Source organism: Parasteatoda tepidariorum, chromosome 5 (assembly GCF_043381705.1).
Source record: "Parasteatoda tepidariorum isolate YZ-2023 chromosome 5, CAS_Ptep_4.0, whole genome shotgun sequence".
NCBI classification, from domain to species: domain Eukaryota; kingdom Metazoa; phylum Arthropoda; class Arachnida; order Araneae; family Theridiidae; genus Parasteatoda; species Parasteatoda tepidariorum.
The window spans coordinates 89,659,471-89,682,192 of NC_092208.1; the positions used below are offsets into that span (position 1 = coordinate 89,659,471).

At 28.8% G+C, this 22,722-nt stretch overlaps 1 protein-coding gene across 1 annotated transcript; it reads right to left on the reverse strand.

Moving 5' to 3' along the window:
* Positions 1-4,218: 4,218 nt before the first annotated feature.
* On the reverse strand, positions 4,219-22,288 carry LOC107456309 (Cyclin B). Its single transcript, XM_016074149.3, has 8 exons — positions 22,129-22,288; positions 21,897-22,019; positions 15,308-15,406; positions 13,644-13,811; positions 11,555-11,716; positions 8,533-8,769; positions 6,376-6,624; positions 4,219-4,516 (listed from the first exon to the last, which is right to left on the reverse strand). The coding sequence occupies exons 1-8, from the start codon at positions 22,129-22,131 to the stop codon at positions 4,418-4,420; spliced, it is 1,140 nt and encodes a 379-aa protein (XP_015929635.2). The 5' UTR covers positions 22,132-22,288; the 3' UTR covers positions 4,219-4,417.
* Between the last annotated feature and the right edge of the window lie 434 nt (positions 22,289-22,722).

The window sequence follows — 22,722 nt, forward strand, 5'->3', positions numbered from 1 at the left end:
CCCGTGTCACGTGGCTCAAATTGTGTTGGAGTGGTTCCAGGAACATGATGATGAATTCCAGTTAATGTCCTGGCCGCCTAACTCACCGGATCTCAATCCGATCGAACACATTTTGGATGTCATGGATGGAACGGCAGCTCAGAGTAAAAAGACCACTAAGTCACAATATCTCGGATTAGCGTGACCGTTGCTTATACATCTGGTACTACCAAGGACTTGTGGCATCCATGCCATGGCGGGTTGCAGCTGTGTATCGGGCTAAAGGTGGGCCAACTCGTCACTAAGAGGTGGTCATAATGTTTTAGCTCTTGAGTGTATAGATATATATACAAAAATTTGACAAAAAAGTGTGATTTTTTAAACTTGTAAACCATGTGATTATAAATCCCGATATGAGGCTTTCAAATCACGTGAATATGAAACTCTACATCGAATTTTAAAAATGCGAATCACGATGAAAATTTTTTAAATCGCGCGATATTACAACCGCAAAAACGAATCACGACATTGGATTTTAAGCTGGCGTGAATACGAATTGCTACATAAAGTTTTAAAAGCGCGTAAATATAAATCACGATATTGGATTTTTAAATCTCGTAAATGAGAATCGCAATGTACGATATTTAAATCGTCTGTATAAGAATCGCAACGTTCAACTTTTAAATCAGGTAAATACAAAAATTGATGTTTGATAATAAAATCGCGATTTTTAAATCTCGTAAAAAAGAATCATAATGTACGATATTTAAATAGCGTAAATAAGAATCGCCATGCGCAATTTTTAAATTCAGGTAATTTATATAATTTCTTATCTCAAATCTGCTGTGTTTCATAAATTAATGATACTATTTGGAAATTCCGGGTAGGTAGGTACTTTATTTACGTCGCACTAGAGCTGCATAACGTGCTATAAGAGACGATCTGGGAAACATCTGAGGATGGCTTCCCTGCTTTGGTAGCCCGACGACTTTACGGTTGAACAAGGACAGATACTGTGCATCCTCGGCCACTACGCAAACAGATCAAAGTGGTCACCCACCCACTTACCGCAGCCAGTGATGCTTGACTTCGGTGCAGGTCCTCGGGCTACCGAAGCGAGGGTGACATCCCCTCTGCAGAGGATCAAAATTGTGATGGCATGTCTTTGAATCATCCTCAGGGATGTTTTGCAGACCGTCGCCAATAGCCCATTGTGGAGCTCTAGTGTGACGTAAATGAACTACGAATGCTCGACTTCGGTGTTCTACTGGGACTTTACGATCAGTCTACTGCCGGACAAGAAATTCTAGGAGTTTGAAGTTAAAATGTGTCACAGTATTTACAGATGTATTTTTTAAAAAGGTGACACGATTGCTTTATTTAGAAAGAAGTCGCTTTTTCGGCAGTTCTTATTTGGCCTCTTTTTTACTCGTTTATTACTGCTTGTTTTTGTTATAATCCGTGCACCATCCTACGTTAGTGTTAGCTTATTTTTCCAGCAGCGAGATTAAGTTCATTTTACAAATAATCATTTAGGTTTAAATTTCGAAGTTGGTATATTGTTAACAAAGTAAGAACTGTTTTATAAAGATTTTTTTTTTCAAATGACAATTCTTATAATGAATTTTCTTTTAAACACACATAATAAATCGGGTAACAAATACATGTATACAAGAAATACTACTCAAGAGTCTCAAAACACCACGTTGTGAGCCAAATGCACACACAAAAAACAATAACACAGAAGTAAAGGCATGCCGAGCTCCCTAGAGTAGAAACCTCCAGCCATAGTGAAAATTCTAGGCACTCTTAAACTACACATCTGGGAACAGTTTGATGTTAACTGTTACGATTAAAAAGTGTGGATTGAAAGACTTAGCTTCCGGCCCTATAATCAAATATAAATTAGTGAATTTTAAATTTTCATAATTTAATTAAACTGACAGCTAGTTACAAACCTTTTTAAGACTAATGTAAAATTAATGAATGGAATTAACATAAAAGATACTACCCCTACTAATATTAAACATCATTTCCCTGGTATATGCTAACTTGATTCAATCAAGAGGTACCTTTTGATAGATGAAGGATGGCATGGTCGATAACTCCGCCCCCCCCCCACAAGAGGATTAGATAAATGGTTTTCTCAATTAAAATTTATAGTAAAGTTATAAAATTTAAATCACAATAAACAATAGTTTTAACAAAAAATAAAAAGTGAGTTAGCAGTTTGTTCTTGTAAACACTTTAACTTGATTCAATTCAAAAGAGATAAAAACTTTTGAAATTCTGAATTTACACACAAAATTCACTAAGTTTATTAAAGCAAAGAACACCTCAATATTAGTGATTTTTTTTAAAAATAATGAAACCCTTCCCTTTTTCACAAAATGACTCAAAACAAGTCTAGCAGGAAAAGGAATCCTGTGTACAGTCAAGAATAATACAACCCTGAATGCTCAAAATGTAACACTATATGGAAATATTTTTAAAAATGAAGTCAGTTTTATAATTCATGGGCTATGTATCACTAATTTGCTCACTTGTTTAATCTATTTTATTAAAAAACAGACAACCAAAAAAATTGGACAGTAATACATTTTTACGAACTAATATTCCGATCCAGGGTTGGCAAATATCAGCTTTTTCACACGCTTACTAATAAAAAGCCTCAACATTTTTACCTAAAAATTGAAAAAACCGGCACATAATTACAAATTAATCACTGAAATAAATCTTAGTACTTTTTATTTAAGCTCAACATCCTCATAAACTTTTAAAATCTTAGAAAAAAAATTGTTAACCCAACTCAATCCCAATGTTTGTTACCATCAAAAATATAATGGTTAATGATTGAATTATGGGTGGTTACCATCAATATTACGTTGGTCCACTAATGAAATAGAATAAAAAATCGATTTCAGAAATTACTCTTTGTCAAAACAAGTAAATCTCCAGCACGAATATGTTTAATAAATAACAAATTTTATAAACAGCCAATGGAAAATTGTAACTTAAGAGTTTTACGCTATATTAGAGCTATGACTTAACAATGCTAGTCTGAAAGGACAAAACGTAAATAGTAGGATGTCGCAATGTCTAGAATGTGAAAAAATTTTCAAAATATAAAATTTGTTTAATACCTAAATAAAATTTGCGACTTTGAAGTAATTTTTTTTCGTAAACAGAAAATGTTAATGCTTTAATGAAAAATATCCAACATTTTTATTTAAGTACCTTCTTCTTTTACTTAAAGGTAAATGAATTATTCAACAATTTAGGACAAAATTTCTCGTTTTTCATGTCCTCGGTTTCAATTTTTGCTGCATAATAAATGATGGTGATAGATCTGAAGATTCAGCCTTCATCACTCCCAAAATGTCAGTATAGTCATTTTGCCTAAAATGTCTGGCGGAACTGATGTAAAACTACTTTTTCCGAGGCAATTAGAAACAATCTTAAGAAACTTTTTTCTAGATCGACAGCATTAAGTTTAAAGAATCATAAAATTTCTAATATTCAACAAAAAAAAAAATATAAAGACTCCAACAAGACGGTATCTGAGAAATATTATAGGACACTAAATACTGGAATAATTTTACAACATTGATAGAGGAAAGGATACAAAGCTGAAAAAGCGTTAAAAACTGGAAATAGTTAATCACGTTGGACGTTACATCAGAGTTCAACCGCAACTTAGTTTACTACTAAATTTTGAACTTAAATGTGTAAATGAGAGAATGTTTTGGATTGAACATCAATAAAAATCAGATTTTTAAAAAACTTAACATTTATATGCATAATTTATTTTAAGATGTTGCTGTATAAAGATATTTGAGTCAAATGATTTGTGTCATAAAAAAGAGGAAAACTCTTATGACTTTAATTTAAAGTCCAGCTAATTTTCCTACTCTTGTATAAAAATAATTTTTTTTTTTTTACATATTCGAAAAGGTATCGCAAATCATACATATTGAGTAATATTTAACAAAATTGCATGCTAGTGATAAACTTAGATTTCAACTAGAAATTAACTAAAAACCATAACTATTCATCAAATCAACTTAGTTCTATAACAGATTAAAAATGTTCAATCTTCATTAAACTTTTATTTAGAAAATGATTTTTAATCCAATATGAAATATCTGAAAATGCACAAAATTTGCAGTTGTTTTTAACCTATCAATATTAAACAAAGACAAGCATTTAAAAACAGGCAGGTTAAATGAGAAAGTGAAATTAATATAATTTAAGCATTTTTAATTAAAATAAAACAGCAATTCACATTTATACAAATCAAAAGACATGAAAACATAGCATTTACAAACAATGCTTGCATTATAAAATTTGTCTAGAGTACTATAAATAGCCAAATATGTTATTAAAAGTCAATTTACATTTGTCCACTGTTGTAAATAAAATTTAAATAAAAGAGACATCAATTAGAAGCAGCTAGTTCAACCACAATGGAAGATTTCAATTGAGGTATACAGCTGATTTTGAAGAATTTGGATCCAGCATACTTCGTGTGGACTGCCTGTAAAGAGAAAGTGAGCTTTGATTATAAGCAATTACTTTAAAACTAATCAGATCAACCATTAAAATTAATACTCTACTAAAGTTCATATTCCATTTTTAAATGTAGAGAACAATAAAAATGAAGCAAAAAGATAAAAATTACAAAAAAAAGGTTTTAAATTAATAATCTAATAATTTAAACATTTTAGAGGATAAAAAACATACCCGTCGGCATCTACTTCAAAAGATTCACTGTTAAATTTACAGGGGAGATTGTGAGTCCAAGTCAAAATTCCGGAAAATTTCTTGAGTAAAAAAATTTCAAAACGGTTTAAATAGAAAGATTAGAAAAAAAATTTAAACAAGGTTTTTTTTCCTTTTTCTCAATATTTCTTAGTTTACTTAAAATATAATTAAAATTTTACACATACCTATGATGACCTGGAGAAGTAATTAAGATTTACAAATATGTCTTTCTTTCTTGAGTTTATGATTATAACAACTATTCACTGATAAAGAATGAATATTAATCATGAATATAAGCTTATAAAGTATCTCTGACTCTCCCTTACGAACAAATAAAATAAACTGTGTAATAGTTCCACCTTTGAAAATTTGATTTCCGGAAAATTCTCGGATCAATGATTTTTTGAAACGTCTGGACCATCGATCTCCGGAAACTTCTGGATCACTGTTAGCGAAAAATCCGGAAATCCGAATTTTTTCCGGAGCACAATTAGCCTTGAATTTAAATTATTAAAATGCAGAAGATTTAATTCTGTTCAAAACTGTTACATAAATTTAAAGAAATTAAGTGAATAATTAAATTATGAAATATTTAAGATTTTCATTATGTAATTTTTTTAATAAAAAAAATCCACTTGATTTTAAACTGAAATCTTGATCAATTAGAAAAAATAATTTGCTCGAAAAATAGTGTTCCTATTTTTATTGTTCATTTTTCATTAAAATGTGATCAGGCTACTTTATGACCAACCGATGACAGTGTGAAGAACTTAATGAGTGAAGTAATTAATTATTTGCAACAAAGAGTTAAAATCGGTCTAAGCCATTTAAATGAGATTTGTTTCTACGATTGTTTAAAAGAAAATTTAATAGAGCATGATTTTACAACCATACACGAATTTAGAGCTACTTCAATTCTGCTGTAAAGCGACCTTGTTTTTAAAATCCTGATTTCAATACTGTAACCTTCGAATGTATCGTAAATACAGAAACCTACCATACAGGGGAATACCTACCACACTAAGGATTTCGAATTATTAGCAAAATATCAAGTCAAAAGTCTTCGCCAATCACAAATCTTAACAATTTATGACTTTTCCACCATAGAAAACTATTTTCCGTAGTCTGTTTCAGGCCTATATCATTTGGATCCAATTTTAATTGGCTATGCAGCAAATCGACCGAAAATTACCGTAATGGAATACAAAATGCTAATTTGTTTAGAAAAATTCATTTTGACAATCTAATTAAAATATAGATTTTCTTTCCAGTGGAAAAAGTCAAAATGTAAGCCAAGTTACTGGGGCAAGAAGCCTTCTCACGAATTCCGGTTCCATGCGGACCCGCGAGTAGTCCATACAACACGAATAAAACTGGTGACTTACGATAAAGATGACAGCATACTGAAATGGATTTGTTTGAACAAATTGTGAAAATGTTTAATGGGTAACTACAAAAACTAAGTTTTGGGTAAGTCTCAGTATAAAGAGACATGGTAAAGAAAAATCTAATTTTGGAAAAGAGAAAATTAAGCACTTTATAAATATCAAATGAAACAAAAAGCACACCTTGTCTATTCATTCCTATGTATTCCCATAAGAATTTCTAAACTAGGAAGAATGAAAGAGTTACCTTTAACTTTGAAGCTCCTGCTTTCAGGATTATCTTGCACAAATTTTTGACAATGGGCATGAAATCCTCTTCTGAATAATTACTGTAGAATTTTAGGGTATCATTCCAGGAAGAAGATTCAGTCAAAAGCTTTCTTGCAAGATACAGTGCAGCAGCAGCCAACATTGATGGACGATAATGGGCACAGTCGTACTCTGTCAGCACAACTTCCATTAGATACTTGGCAAGCGTGTGAACAGTTGCATCAACCTACAAATTAGTTATTATACCAATATTTTACTCTTTGTAAATATATTTTTAGAACTTCTATTCTGGATCTATAAACTGTAAATTTTTGAATTTTAAGACTATTTTTAATTGACAAAAACAAACAATTAAAGTAAAACCGAATGAAATATACAGGGAAGACATTTACGCGCTATAGTGCGTAAAATACGCAAAAAATTGAAATCGGACGCAAAAAAATGATCGCTACGCGTCCCGCGGGACTCGTAAATTTTTGAAGAAAGTTTATAAATTTCCCGACTTTTTAATCTTTGATATCGAAACATTTTAATAAAATCGAAAAATTGGGACGCAAAAAATANGAAACACTCATGAATGCTTAAGCTTACCGGGAATTAAAAAAGATGCAGAACATGTAAGTTATTTGAGTAGAATTCTATATAAACTGAAGAGATTTTCAAAAAATTACACCATATCCTCATGCTTTAAAATAATTTTAAATATTATATAATTTAGTTATTCTGAAAACATTTTTCAGATTTGACTTGCATTCTGTGATCAGTGTGAAGCTTTTAAATTTATATTTACTTAATATTTAAAAATACAGTCAAGAACCTGCAGGTTCATGTATGTATAGTGATATTAATGATAGTGTAGTAGTATTTACTTTTATATCTATTACATAATATTCTTTATATGTATTTTAATTGTTTTACGCTTCGGTATACACATACATTTAATATCTAAATTAATTTTAATCACAATTTTGAAATTTCACACCCCCTAGAATTAGATATAGTAGCCCTAGCTAGATCTCGAGGGGGGGGGGTAAAATAAGGAAAGGCTTAGTGCCAAATACTTTGACATACATATAGCACACGGACAAACAAATTTGATTAATTTTGAGAAGGAGGAAAAAGGTCCATTGAAGCCTGAGCATCCACTGCCTTGTATGTGGTGGCGCTGTTGTAGCTTAGCGATGTGGTTGGCACAATATTTTTATGGATTAATGTTAGATTCTTTTCAACAATTGCTTTTTTTTTTGCATAATTAAAATAATTTTTAAAACAGATTTAAGCAGTATTGTTAGCAGCATACTTAGATAAAACTTTAGTAAAAATTTATTCTCCCTACTAACTAATAAATCTATTAATCAATGTATTTAAATTGCCCATAATATAACAGGCATTTTTGTTCTTACTTTAGGTGCAATTTAATACTTTAAATATTTATATATTTTTCACCTTGTTAAAGCCAGATGTTAAAACTTAATTAATGGTGCACACAAACCCTGTAATATTGATAGATTTAATAAACCCAAAAGCATGTGGGCTCAATACAAAAACCTATCAGGCTGACTAGAAAAATACTGGGGCACCTACACTTAGCCAGTATCAGACATGCATAATATACACAACGTGAAAACACTGTTTAAAGAAAATTAGTGGTTAGCTCATGGTTATTAAAAAAAAATTTAACGTTATACACATATCACTTCTTAAATGGTAACATCAAGTCAGTTGATCATAGCCTTTTTTAGTTAAAAAGCAGTTTTAATACTCTATCTCGTAATATTGTAAAATGAGTAGTGTAAGAAAGCAAGATTATTTAAGTGTAAAAGAGTTGAAAAAAGATTATTCAATGTTTGCATTGAAATTGTTTCAGTGAACATTGCTATACTCTAACTAGTTTTTATATCTTCATAACACTGCCAAATTTAAAGAAACATACGATGATATGTGAAATAATCAATAATCTTTAAAAATTAAGATTTTCAAGCGATTTCTGAACAAACTGTGTCAAATTACTTGCAGAAAGTTATGTATTTCATGTATGTGCAAATGTTTGACAATTCAATTAGACCTACAATCACTGAAAATAAATGATAAAAATCTAAATGTAGAATCAGGAGTGAAAGAAGAAATCACTCACATTTCCAGCTTTGGAGTTTCTTCTTAGGAAGTGTAGCGGTAGTGGCTTACTCAAGTCAAACTTGAGGGATTTTAGCATCACTCTTTCCATCCTCAATATCTCCTGCTTTGTGTAAGTGTTGTCAGTGATGTACACAAAATCACTCACTTCAGGAGCGTACATCTCTTCATACTTTGATGCAATGAACATGGAGGTCACACCAACCAGTTGCAACTCAGACCTCTTCACCTTCTCAGACTAAAAAAAACAAACAAGTAAAGAAAACCACGCTTGTTAATGGATATTATACACTAACGCTGCTTAAACAAATGTCTTAACCGAAAATTCGCATTGAGATTCATATCCCTACAATTTAAATAAAGTACTTGTATTGATATTTTAACATTGAGGATAAATGCTTCACCAACACTCTTTCTTGCTCATTCTGATTTTTTTTTTTTTTTTGGCTATTGACCATACTCATCCCTATGTTATGAATCAATAGAGTTTTAAAAATTAAATGTTTTACTCAAAATGAAACATTTAAAAAAAAATCAGTGATTTCCTAATGAATTTCGTGCAAATGGGCGACGACGAAAGGATTGAAACTAGTTACAAGAGTTAATGTGAGTAGAAAAATTTTAACTTGACAGAGGCAGGGGTGATTGTGAGCCCAAGTCAAAATTCCGGAAAATTTCCTGAGTTAAAAAAAAAAAAAAGTTTAAACTGAAAAATTAGAAAAAAATTTAAACAAGTTTTTTTTTCCTTTTTCTCAATATTTCTTAGTTTACTTAAAATATATTTAAAGTTTTCGCATGCCTATATCATTTACACATACCTATGATGACCTGGAGAAGTAATTAAAATTTACAAATATGTCTTTCTTTTTTGAGTTTATGATTATAACAACTATTTACTGATAAAAAATGAATATTAATTATGAATATAAGCTTATAAAGTATCTCTCTGGCTCTCCCTTACAAACAAATAAAAAAAACTGTGTTTTTAAGTTCCACCTTTGAAAATTTGATTTCTGGAAACTTCTGTGATCAATGATTTTTTGAAACGTCTGGACCTTCGATCTCCGGAAACTTCCGGATCACTGTTAACGAAAAATCCGGAAATCCTGATTTTTTCCGGAGCACAATCAGCCCTGCAGAGGTAAAAACAGTCTAAAACCTACCTATTTTTTTATTGACATTACAGTGCAGCAAACAATAACTTAAAATGTTTTTTTCCAAATAAAAATTTTGATTTACACAATTGTCTTAATATACTATCAAATATAAATTACTAAAAGATTTTTTACATATCTAAGTTTTGATTTGAAATCTAAAAATCAAAACTTTGCACTTTGTTAAAAATGTGTGCCACAGAGTTTAATTTGTTATTGATATTCATTGAGTATCTATTTTTTTTAATCATAAACCTTGGCTACCTGTCTAAAATCCTAAGATTTTGATTCAAAATTGGTAAGTAAAGAACTAATTGAAGAACCACTACTATTGTATGCATAGCTGCCAACATTAATAGGAAAAAATCTGACAGACTTAACAAATAAATATAAATTTCATAATAACTGTTGCAAAGTACACTAAATATTTTACATATGGGAAACTTTAGGGATTTTTATTCAAATACAGAAATTATCAAAATACAGAAGCTTTTTACACTAATAACTACAAATGGTCTGCAATATTTATAATTGACATTATAAAAAACATTTCAAAATCTTTTAATGTTAACTCATAATTTTGAATAGTAATATACAGGTAATTTATTACTGGTGGTAAAGGATTAATTAAAAAAAGAAAAAAGAGTTCCGAATGAAAAACAGAAAATCTTGGAAGAAAAACCTTTAACTACTAACTATAATTTACGCTAACTTCATGTATTGGTAATATTAATATTCAAGCAAGCCATGAATTAAGTAAAAATTCTATTTCAATAGGGATTTCGTAGGAAACTTGCTCAATTTTAAGGAATTTTCAAAAATGTAAAAACTAGAACTTTTACTAAACTAGTAGAAACTGGTAAAATCCAGTAGAGTCTATAGCTATGCTTATCCAATTTTATATCTCATATTTAATTTAAAAATCCCATTGAGGAACAACAATTTAATAAAAAGGCATTTCAATATTCACTATATAACATATCAAAAATAAACACACAATAACATATCAAAAAACCCGAGAAATTTCTTTCTAAAATTTAATGTTCAAAAACACTATTTAAATTCTAACTGAAATAAAATAGAAATACAATGTCACTCGGGTTTGACATGGTAACAGCAACTAAAAGTACGAGGTTATCAGTAAAACATTATGCAGCCAAAAGTAAAGGCTACTTTCACAAAATTTATAAACCCCTTTTTTAATACCGAATAAAAACCTTAAATGTAGGCTTTTTTGCAAACCTTAATGAGTAATAAGGAAAGAACAATAATCTAAAAAGCAATAACATTATAAATACGGTACAATGTTCCATTCAGAAACGTTGGTTTAATGGAAGCTTCCAATCTACCGAACACTTAATAGCTCATTTTAAATTAGATGTTTTCTTTTAATAAATCTACTAATTCTGTTCTTTTGGATTTTATTAAATTTGAACGAACTTTTAGAATTTTTGAATGGCTCCTTTTATTTTATTTTTATCCGATTATCTGAGCTGCCAATTCTTTTAAAGAAACTAGAAAAAAATTTATCCTTATTCAAACTCCAACCACCTTTTTCTTTAATCTTTATTCAAGTTCATCTGCTAACTTTATTTTCATAATAAATACATTTTATACTAAGTACTCCAGTTTTTAAAATGTCGTTCAATCTACAAGAAAACGTTTTATAAAAATTAGGATAATCTATTCCTTATTGAATAACACACGTTTTGATGTTTGTTCCGTTTTACAAAAAGTTATCTTAATTATTATCTTAGTTATTATCCTTAAATATTAATCTTAGAAAGCAGAGAAGAAAAAAGGAAAATTACTTTGAGATTACAATTTATATATGCATCAAAATAGATTTAGTCTTTGATGAGTACATACTTGAAGATATCTGTCTAGTATGGATACAGCCATGTATAAAGTCTCTTGTAGAAGGTTGAATTTAAAATGAACCTGAATGAGCCAATCAATTAAAATAGATCTCATCTTTCCAGTCACTTCAGGTTGAAGCTGTAAATGATGTTTCCTTATAGGATAGATTACCTGAAATACAAAACAATTCAATACAAATGAAGACTGGTTTTTTAAAAAATTAAGGACACAATCGCCTCTAAATTTAAGGATGTTGATTCTCTAATGGGAGCAATTTGTATGATACCAACTTGAATTCACAGATATACAATTGGTAATAGTTTTAGTAGTTCCTGCATTTAAGTGAAAAAAGAAATTTAGAAAAAATGTAGATTTTTTTTAAGTAATGCAAAAAATTTGCTTGGTCTTATTTACATAAAAAAGGGTAAAATAGTCTAAACATGGAAAATCATTAAGTAGTAACAAAATAAGAGGATTCCGTTGTGAAAAACAGTAGAGTATAATATAATGATGAGGAGGGAGTAGAAAGATTAGAACATTTTATATATTTCTCGACATTGAATGCTTTTATGCCACCTAATCAAGGGTAATTTTCTCTAACACTGGAGTCAAATAAATGTAGCACTCAAAAAAATACTTATTCTTCCTGTTAACTCATACAAAAAAATTTGGAAAAAAAAAAAAAAAAAAAAATTCAGGACATTTAAGTCCTGCAAATTGAATCTTACAATTTAATTAACTTCTTTTAGTAGTTTAATTCACACATTTTTATTTATAATTATTTAAAATTTCCTACACTAAAAATTTGGGTTTAGAAGACAATTTAAAAAAAATTTTAATGTCAAAATAATTCAAAAATATTATTTATCTGTTGCGATTTCATATGTAGGTAGCTTCACATCAAAATTTGGTTTTTTCCAACATGACTGTTAAAACTATGGTTAAAACTGGATAAAAATATTAAATGTCAAAAACTTTCCAACCTTGCTTTTAGCATTATTGGCATATGCCCAGCTGACTCCAGCTGGTTTGAAAAAGTGAATAATCACACTGTCATTAACTGTTAAAGAATTTTCTAAAGAAAAATCTCATTATGTGCTTAAATCTATTATCTTCTATGCTACAAACCTACATAAATAGCTTCAGCCTTTCTATCAGCCTCAACTAGGGTTCATTAACAAAACAAAAAAATTGTAATCAATAATAAATTTGAGGAACAGAGTTAGAAGATGGCAAACATCATAAAAATTTTAACCATCTTTTGTAACCGAGCACACTATAAAGTGAAACCCACAATTACTGTATTGTTCGGCCAAAGCACAGCAGCGATATCGAAAAAAGGTTTTTCTCTTACACATAGAGCTTCCGACAAAATAATTTTTAGTTGCAAAAAATTTATCAAGGAAAATTATTTAAAATTAAATAACTGAGAGAAAAACTATTAAAAAATTAATAACAAAGTCTGCAAAATCTTTGCCCTTATGGCATTCTGCTGCAGAACATAGCCAATTTTTAGCAACTTTCGCAGATGGAAAAAAAAAAAAAAAAAAAACATCGTAAAAGGAGACAAATTAAAAAGGTATGTACCTTGTATACACCCCCAGCTTAAAGAAAGATTGCACTTTCGATAACTTTCTTCATCAAGCTTTTCTTCCACCAGAAAATACAGCAACCTTTCACTTTTTACAATTTAATAAGCCTTAAACTAAAAATTAAACAATCCTTTTAAATCAGACCCTATATTTAAACTACCCTGCTAATAAAATTCATCAAACACGTCAGTTTGAAGAAACGCCATGATAACTCAGATTCCATCTTACAACTGGAAAGCTTTGGGGAAGGAGTCTGACATGGGACTAACCCTATCTATAACAAGCATTTACTTTTGTTAAAAACACTTAGAATTTACTAATTAAAAAAATTACCCTTAATGTTTATATAAAAAACAACTCATTATCAATATAAACTTTTTTCGCATCAAGTTACAAATTTGATCAGCTACCGGAGAATACTCTATAAAATATAGTTAAGAAGCAGAATAAAATTCAAATTTTTTTAAGACTTAAAGACAACATTAATATACATATAAAGGACTGACCTCTAGATTTCTTAGGTAACAATAAATATCATTAATATAGATGCTGACAAGCAAAGGATTTTCCACATCATCTACATCAATATTTTCAACGCCAGGTGGTAGCTGCTTAGTAGAATGAGAGTCAATGACTGGAAGAGATTTCTTTAGTTCTTCAACATCTTGAAAAACCTACACAAATTGAGACCAAAATTTTTATTAGTAGAATTCAGTGTGTAAAAAATTGTTAAAAGAAAATTATGTATAGCAAAACCTTTTGAACTTTAATATTTGTTTCCAAAATATTATAACTAAGAAAAATGTTTAAAATCTGTTTTAGCAGATTGTATTCTGCTTCGATCAATCGAAATTTCTACAAGTTTTAAAAAGACACTAAATTTTTAATATGCTATTATAACTCTTGAATTTCAAATCCCAAATTTAAATACAAAACTATTTTTGATCGTAGTTTTGTCAGTTATTACGCTTTTCTCAGACAGTAAAAAAAAAACCCGGATTTTTAACATGTTATTACTATACTTAAATTTCAAATCTCTTCAAAATAAACATATTTTGATGCCCTCCGTTTGTGCTGATGTTAACATAAATTTAAGAGGTTTTTCTTACATTTTTGGCAGTTACTAAATTTCCCCCATAAGATTTTGAATTGCACTGTAAGGGTTTTGTTTCAATTCAGCTTTTTAAATCTTAAATTTTCTTTAAATTATTTTACTTGCATTTATTTTGCTTAATAGAATATTTAAAATTTTTAAAATTTAATTCAAACATTTGAGCTTTGTTAGAACTTATTAAAACAGACTTTTGTATTACCTATTTTGTACCTAGATATTTTGTATTTATTTCAAATTAAACTAAATTTTTTCTGATAGTTTTTTCTTTCCTTCCTCTTTTTTTTTCTAAAACAGTAATAATTTTGACTAATTTTAAACACTTAAATATATTTAATTTATATACAAACATATTACTAATCTAACCGATTAAAAGAATTTAGTGCCTAGAACAGTGATGTTTCCACCAATTACTATCTATAATTGCTATCAACATGTATCCAAATACATAGGCATGCCACCCTTCATTGGTCAAATGTGTATGTGACCCTTCACTCAAAGTTGAACACCTCTAGTTAAATATTTTAACATAATTTTAAAATATGTTAATGATAGAATAAAATAGGTTAAGATACGATAGAAGGTGAGCTTAAAAAACCAAAAATGAAATTTAACATACAAGTTCAACTTACTGGTTTAATTTAAAGATTTTGAATCTAACTTTAAGAATCAAAGGGGAAAAAAGCACTTTATAAACAATCCATTTAATAAAGGACACTCATTGAATTATATAAATATACGTAGTTACAACTTTCGATTGGATTAAATTTAAATTGACAATAAAACTACTAAGTTGAATTTAAAAAACAGGTTTTAAACTAATTTACTCAAAGTTGTTAAAACTGAGACTCAATTTAAATGATGCATAAAAATTAAACACCCCCTCAAATGTGTCGAAAGACTCAAATGTGTCCCCAATCCGATTAACAGCAATGAGATCTTCAGGATTGAGCTTTCATTAGGAAAACCTTAATTATGGAAAATAAAATATCTTGATTTTCCATTGAAGCACGCGATTGTAAATAAGAAACTAATTATAATCTAAAGGCAGATACTCACCCCTTTCTTTGATTCAGATCTAGTTCTAACAGACTTTACAGGAACCAGTTTCTCTTTCCCGCAATCTTTGGTTTTAGTCGCCTTTTCTCTAAAAGATCCCTGCAATTGCAACACATCAGAACACTTTCACAACATTTCATTTTAATGTAAACTACCATCAATAATGCTACAAAACCTAATTAACAATACAGACTATATAACACTTTTTGTGCAACATATTCAAGTAAAAATAAGTTAAAATAAAATAAATACATTAGAGCCAAACTTTCTTACTTCAGATAAAATTCTAAACTCAGTTGAAAGTTAAGAAAAAACCATTATCACTATAGAGAGAGCCTGTATGCATATAAGTGCATACCNTTGACAGTGAGGTTTTTGACGTGACGGTTTAAACCATGGTTTAAACTGTCACATGTCAAAAACCTGCCAACCCTGCTGTATGCATATAAGTGCATACCAAGCTCCCAGCATGAACATATGACTGGTTCAAAGTTAAAATGGCACTTCTGCACTAACTTCTCATGTTATTTGAATGAAAAGCGAGTGCAGAAGTGTTGTTTTAGTTTTGAACCAGCGATATATCAACATAGCCATTTTTCCTTTTAAGAAACTTTGAAAAGAAAATGGTATCCTGCAAACTATTTTCTTCTACCGCATAAGAGAAGTAAATATTCTTTATCTCTCATTGGATTTGTTAAGAGCATGACAGCCTAGGACTCTTATTAGAGGCTCCATAAAATCCAATGTTCTTGTAATATCTTTGTTCTTTTTCAAGAACGTCTCTTTATTTATCGAAATATTAGTCTAGGATTCTAGCATAAGTACAACCTTTTAATAATTTTATGATCAAGAGACAGCATGGATGAAATTTCTGCCTGAAGAGTTGAAGTTTTAAAAGCTGTTATATTGTTTTTAAAAGCATATTTGTATAATTTGATAACGAAATAAAAGGGAACCATACGCAAGCACGGGCGATTATTTAAATAACAATGGTCTTGATTTAGAACAGAGTATTGTTTTATGACAGTCAAGTGTTGTAACATCTTCAAAGAATCATCTACCTAAATATCGATATTCATGCTTCAACCCAGCAGACAGAAATAGAGTCCCACTAAAGGGTTTCTACTGAGCAAATAAAAATGGTACGGAGCTAAAGCAATGCACTTTATAATCATTCAACTAGAGAACCTAACAACTCATTTCTTAGCTTCTACACAATATCTTATTCAATAATTTTATGAACATTTTAATTAATTGTCAGCAAAATAACCTACAAAGAAACTTAGACAATACTCAATGCATGATTTTAAGATACTGGTTATGCTTTGACTATTTTGCCTAAATTGCAATCCAACACTAATGCTCAATTTATATTTTTTATGAAAAGATACAATAAATGAGTACAGTTAACATGGTTGCGATTAAAATATTTAATTAATACATATAAAAACAGAAGACGGAAGAGATCAAACTATGAGGGAATTCAGGGGCACTTTCGACGCTATGAGTAAAAAACCTGGACCTTCAAAGTAATCAGTCTTTTACAAATTTTTGGACCTGAAGCTTCGACATCTCTATGTAATGTGATATATGCATTAAATTTACTTAAATAACATGACAAGAAAAATAACTTAGCACTTTAGTTTTGAAATGTAACTAGCATAGCCAAATTTTAACAAAAATAAACACCTTTTAAGGGTACAAGGGACGTTGAAATTCGAATAAAATGGCTAAACTTTCAATTTTGAGNTTGTAGCTCAAAAATTGGAAAAAAATTTTTTAAACGTCCCTTGTACCCTTAAGCACTAAAGAATTATTTGTAAGCACTTTTTCTTGGGGAAAAAAAATCATAATTAGGATATGTGCACTAAAAAATAAATTCTTTCAATTGTAGAAAGTTCATACATATAATGCAAAAACATTACATGATTAGGATTAATATTGATCATACTGAATTAATAAAGACATGTAAACAAAAACGAAAAAACCTGTATAAATTCATATTACTAACGTAAATTAGTGAATGGCCCACGCAAATTATTAAGATTTGCTACTTTAGTTCAGCATTTTTCTAATAAAATTAAATTTTTTTTCTTAATAGTGTTGGATTGTAAATACAATAAGTATTGAAGTTAAACATTTTAGTCAGAACTAAATTATATAATACCTACATTACTAATATTAACAAATCTAAGAATTTTGAGTTCTTATTTCAATTGTTTTTAAACCAAATCTTTCAACCCTCCAAAGAATTAAGGTTCTTTTTAAGCTCAAATCTGAATTAACATAAGATTTCTTCATATTATATCTGCTAATTGTGAAAAGAGTTCATATTTTCCTAAAACATTGCCTTAAAATAGATTCATAATAAATTTTCATAAAATAGTTTATGAGCACTAAAAATTTTTTAAAGTTGTACAATAAAAAGCTTAAAAATGTCATGCATTTTGTGAATGGTCTCAAGTAAATTTCTTACAATTAAAAAGCTAAATTCTTATCTTTATTAAAATTAACTTAATAAAAGGAATATGGAAATTTTGAGGTGATTGCTGAATTTTCTGGACTTGCATGAAAATAAGTATTTATTGAATAATCCCCAAGTCTAAGTTCAAGTATTGTGATACTAATCTATAAATAAAATAGCACAAGGTCATTGCCTTGTCAGTGATCAAGATGATAGTGCTTCAACAGTAATGAAATTTAAGAGAAATTTTATTTCTCTATCAGGGAAATTTTTTTTAGAAATGTTTCACTAGTCTATGTTTAGCAAAAATTCGAAATTTTTCGCTTTGATTTCAAAGAGCAGAAAACTAAGTCTAAAATTTAGAATATCTTGCAAAATGCAGCAGAGTTGCTCATAGGAGTGAAAGAATCCTTCCAACTAAATTCAGCTTAATGAAAACATTTATAGATCACAAGCATTTTACCAAACATGTTAAATGATTGGTGCCTTCATACGGCATGTCAAAATGGATTGTGAAAAAGTTGAAAGGAACAATAGGAAGAGTACACTTTTTTCGTAATCAACTGCGAAAATAGACACGGTAAAAAATAAAAATTTCACTTTGAAAAAGGGAAAATTTTAAAAGCACATTTAAGCACTTCTTAAAAACTCAATTCACCCTGCATAACATAGCAAAAGATTTTTTTACCAAGCTGTAACTAATCGATACTTAGGTATAAAAAAAATTATTTTATTTTTTCATTTTTAAAAAAAAAATAGAATGCAGGGTTTTTAGTGGAGACTATCCAGAGAACCACAATGAAATGACTGTGTGTACCCAAGTGCCTTAAAAATATTTATTAAAGAAAGACATTTAGTCTTTTAACACTTTCTTTTCCACCATCTAAAAAATTTCAAAAGGTGGCAAAATTTCAAACTTTTTGTAGCTGCTCGAATAAGATTTATAGGGAAAATTTTAATGTAATGAGTTTACACACACAAACCCAAGAAAGCCTTTGCTATTTTAAGAGAAAACTCCGATTGAGATACGTGTAGGCGTATCACTCAATTTCAGAAAGAAAAAAAAAAGAAAAAATTTCTGCATAAATTTCTATTAAAATCCAGACTATATCTCACATATACCATGCTATTTTTCACCAGAAAATAGATTTTTAATATTTGTAATGCCAGATTTTCAGAGAAAAATAGCGTGGTTGAATGAGGATGGAAACACCTCAGTTCGACTAAAATGTGCAATGAAAAAAAAAAAAAAAAAAAAAAAAAAAAAAAAAAAATGAAAAATTAGAAAAAATTTAAACAAGGTTTTTCCCTTTTTCTCAATATTTTAGTCCACTTAAAATATATTTGGAATTTTACACACACCTATACCATTTACACATACCAATGATGACCTGCAGAAGTAATAGAAATTTACAAATATGTCTTGAGTTTATGATTAATATTTTTTTATCAGTAAATAGTTATAATCTTGAATATAAGCTTATAAAGTATTTCTCCCTTACAAACAAAATAAACTGTGTTTTTAAGTTCCACCTTTTAAAATTTGATTTCCGGAAACTTGTGATCAATGATTTTTTGAAACGTCTGAACCTTCGATCTCCGGAAACTTCCGGAGCACAATCAACCCTGCGGATGTTAGAATTATTTAACTAATCTTAATAACTGATTATGGTTACTGACAATTCCAAGAATATTTTCCTGGTATGATATAGAAACTTCCACGTTTTGTAAAAAATTCAACTTCCCCGATTTTTGAAGTTTAAATAAAATTCCAAGTTTTCCCCTCACCTGTGGAACCTTGTTTGTGGAATACTTTTTAGAAAAACATACAAAAGGTTGTTAGGATATTACAATCAAAACTGTTATGCCAAGTTCAACAAGCATATCAATGAATAAAACAAAGTAAAAACTTTAAAAAAAGATTTTTCATACAGAAAATCTGCTATTAAAAATTATAACATAGTTTGGGAATTTAATATTTTCTAAACTGACAATAACAACAAGAATTACAGGGATTAAATATACTAGAAAAATAGCCTTTTAAAACACAAAAATTTTTAAAATAAGTCCACATTATTGGAATCACAAAACTAAAATAATCTTTGTGAGCTAGAGTTAAAATATTCATTTTCTTAAAATATTTTAAAGAAATAAGCAACATTAAATTGAAATTAAATGATTAAAAAATTATGAAACTAGATTTAATTAAATAAAAAAAAAAAAACACTTAAAGTGAACATACTATACATTAAATTCAATTCAAAGTACTTATTCCAGACCAAAATTTTATATTTTTCATTAACTCTTCCATACGACCAACAAGTTTTTGAAAAAAAAAAAAAAAATTCTAAAAGCTTTCAAATATGTAGATTATTTTTCATTGATTACCTATGGCTCTTTAAAATTAATTTTCAAATATCATTAAGAATTCTGTTAAATATTCTTTTGCCTCTCCCCCTTCTAAAAATGTACACAGGAAGGAGAAAGGTACATGGAAATTGAAATAGTTGAAAATTGTAATCTTAGTAAAAAGATGACAATGAAGAAACGGGTAATTTTCTAAAAATAGGCTATTTTAGTTTTTCTATAGATAAATGATTAACCTATTAGTTCAAAATATAATTTAAAAATATCTAACATTCTCTTAAGTTTGAAAATTTTAAATATTTAACATTAATTTTAAACATGTGAAGTATTCTTACACTCCCAACTTACTGCTTAGAAATACAAAAAACTCACTGAAATACAAATTTTTTTTTGCTTAACTATTATCTTCGAAAATTATTGCCAGTACTGTTGTTGCTATGAATTAAAAATTTTTAGTCTTTACATATGATTTCGATGTATGTTCCAAAAACATGTACTGATAAAACTAAAAAATAAATTTTATTTATGAACTTAACTTTACTAAAAATATTAGTGTTTTAATTTCCTCTAATGATATATAAATTATATATTTTTAAACTTTTATTTATAAGATTAAATTACATGAGCAAATAATCCTTTTACATTCCCTCATTCTGAGAAAAAACTTTTGAAATGTAGTTAATTTATTTTCTGAAAAAAGATGTGCTATTTGCCTCTTGAGGGATAGTTTGAAAATATATATTTTAATTTCATTTAAAAATGGAAACATCAAAAGCAAATGTTATTTCCTCACTATGAGAAAATTGCATTTTTGTCTGGTTTATTCTTCTAGTGGCCAAGACTAAAAGATATTAGTTATTTTTTAAAGTAGGTAGGAACTTATTTACTTCAATATATTCATTAAAATTTTTAAACAAATTAGGAACTAAAATATTTATTCCCACATTTTGTTACACTTTAATGAAAACTTATAGTTTTAGCATTTTTTAAAATATTAAGTGTGACTGCTATGTATTTCTTGGGGAGATTTCCTTATCATGACCTGTGGCAGAATAATCGCCAAGTCTTGGTAACTTATGAGCAGCAACCCACAAGGAAAAATAAAAAATAAAAACACCATAGAAAAGGACCAACTAGAAGGGTAAAACTCTTAGCTACCCTCCCAGAGGAAAACATCTTTTTAAAATAATTTTACTATTTAATTTTAAATTTGGTGCCTTGGCAATAGTTGGCATGGTAGATCAAGTTATGGAAATATCCCCTTCTTCATGTCCGATACCTTTTTCATCTTTTAATTTTTTGTCTTGCTGTTGCTTCCTGAAAATAGCCTAGTTGTAGAGAACCCAGAAAATTTCTAAGAACTTTCGTTATTTTTAAAATGAATCAAGTAAACTTATTTATAAAAATTTTTCATTTGAAAAAAAAAATTGCATTCCATTTATGGGAAAATGTGAGAATAGCCAGTTTGTAGAATCATAGCAGCGCGAATTACAATTTTTTAATAGTTTTGCTCGAGAAATTTTCTAAAGTTTTTCAGTAATTAAAATCGACACCCAGGCGTTAGAAAATGTTTCTACTTCTCCAGATTCACCCTATTCAAATTTCATACGCTAACTACAGGTAAACAAAATCTCACAACTTTTACGTCAATGCCTTAGCACTTAAATTGAATAAAATTAAAAGTTTTTTTAAAAAAAAGTTAATAGCGCCTTAAAAACGCATTCTTAGATTAGGAATTGTTTAAGTATATAGTTATACCTTTACTGGAATATTGCGAACTTCATTTCCCACTCCACGCAAAGGTTTCCTCAGCAGATTACCAGCAGTTGCTTTATTTCTGGCACCTAGGAGGTTTTCATTTTGAATATTTCTGAGTGTTTCCTGTAAAAACATAATTAAAAATGGAGGTTGAGCCCTCAAAATAATTAAGGTAACATACGAAACAAAACTTAGAAAGTATAGAAATGAGAAATTATCTCAATAAATATACCATAGCTTAATTAAAATAAGGATAAACGTAATTCATCAATAAAAAGTTAGATTTGTAGAATAATTTTAGGTAAAAGTAAGAAAACTGATCAGCAAATTATAAAAACAGTTTTCAAAGTTGCCAGTCCTAATTTGATTGGCTAAAAAGAAATTAGCATCTCGGAAAAAATTAGGAAGTATAGTTGTTCCTTAGCTGAATCTGCATTAAATATTTCAATTGGTACTTTTACAATTTCTCATTGTTTTATGCACATTTTAATATTCTGAAACATTTCTTTAAAGTATTTGCCATTCACGTTTAATTTTGTTTTCTTTTTCATTTAATCATGTTATGTTAACATATGATCATATGTAACCTTAACCGTTTGTAGAATGTAAACAAATATGACAACTGTGAACTTTCTCTTATCTTCCTAATATACTTATAATAATTTTGTTTTAGTTTCTCCGTCATTTCACTAATGCCTTGGTGCATTCATTGGCTGTATTTCATTTTTTTTCTTAGCATTCAACATTGTGTGTTGGCTTTAGAAGAAATTAGCAACTCAAAACCGATCCCATTATGGTCAAGTCTCCATTCTAATTTTAAAAGAGA

Bases quoted from the DNA above. Each gene is read 5' to 3' on its own strand.
- LOC107456309 (XM_016074149.3), bottom strand. The intron at 13,812-15,307 runs GTGAGTATCTGC...CAATTTGTGTAG, and splicing joins GATCTGAATCAAAGAAAGGG to GTTTTTCAAGATGTTGAAGA. The intron at 6,625-8,532 runs GTGAGTGATTTC...ACTAATTTGTAG, and splicing joins GAAACTCCAAAGCTGGAAAT to GTTGATGCAACTGTTCACAC.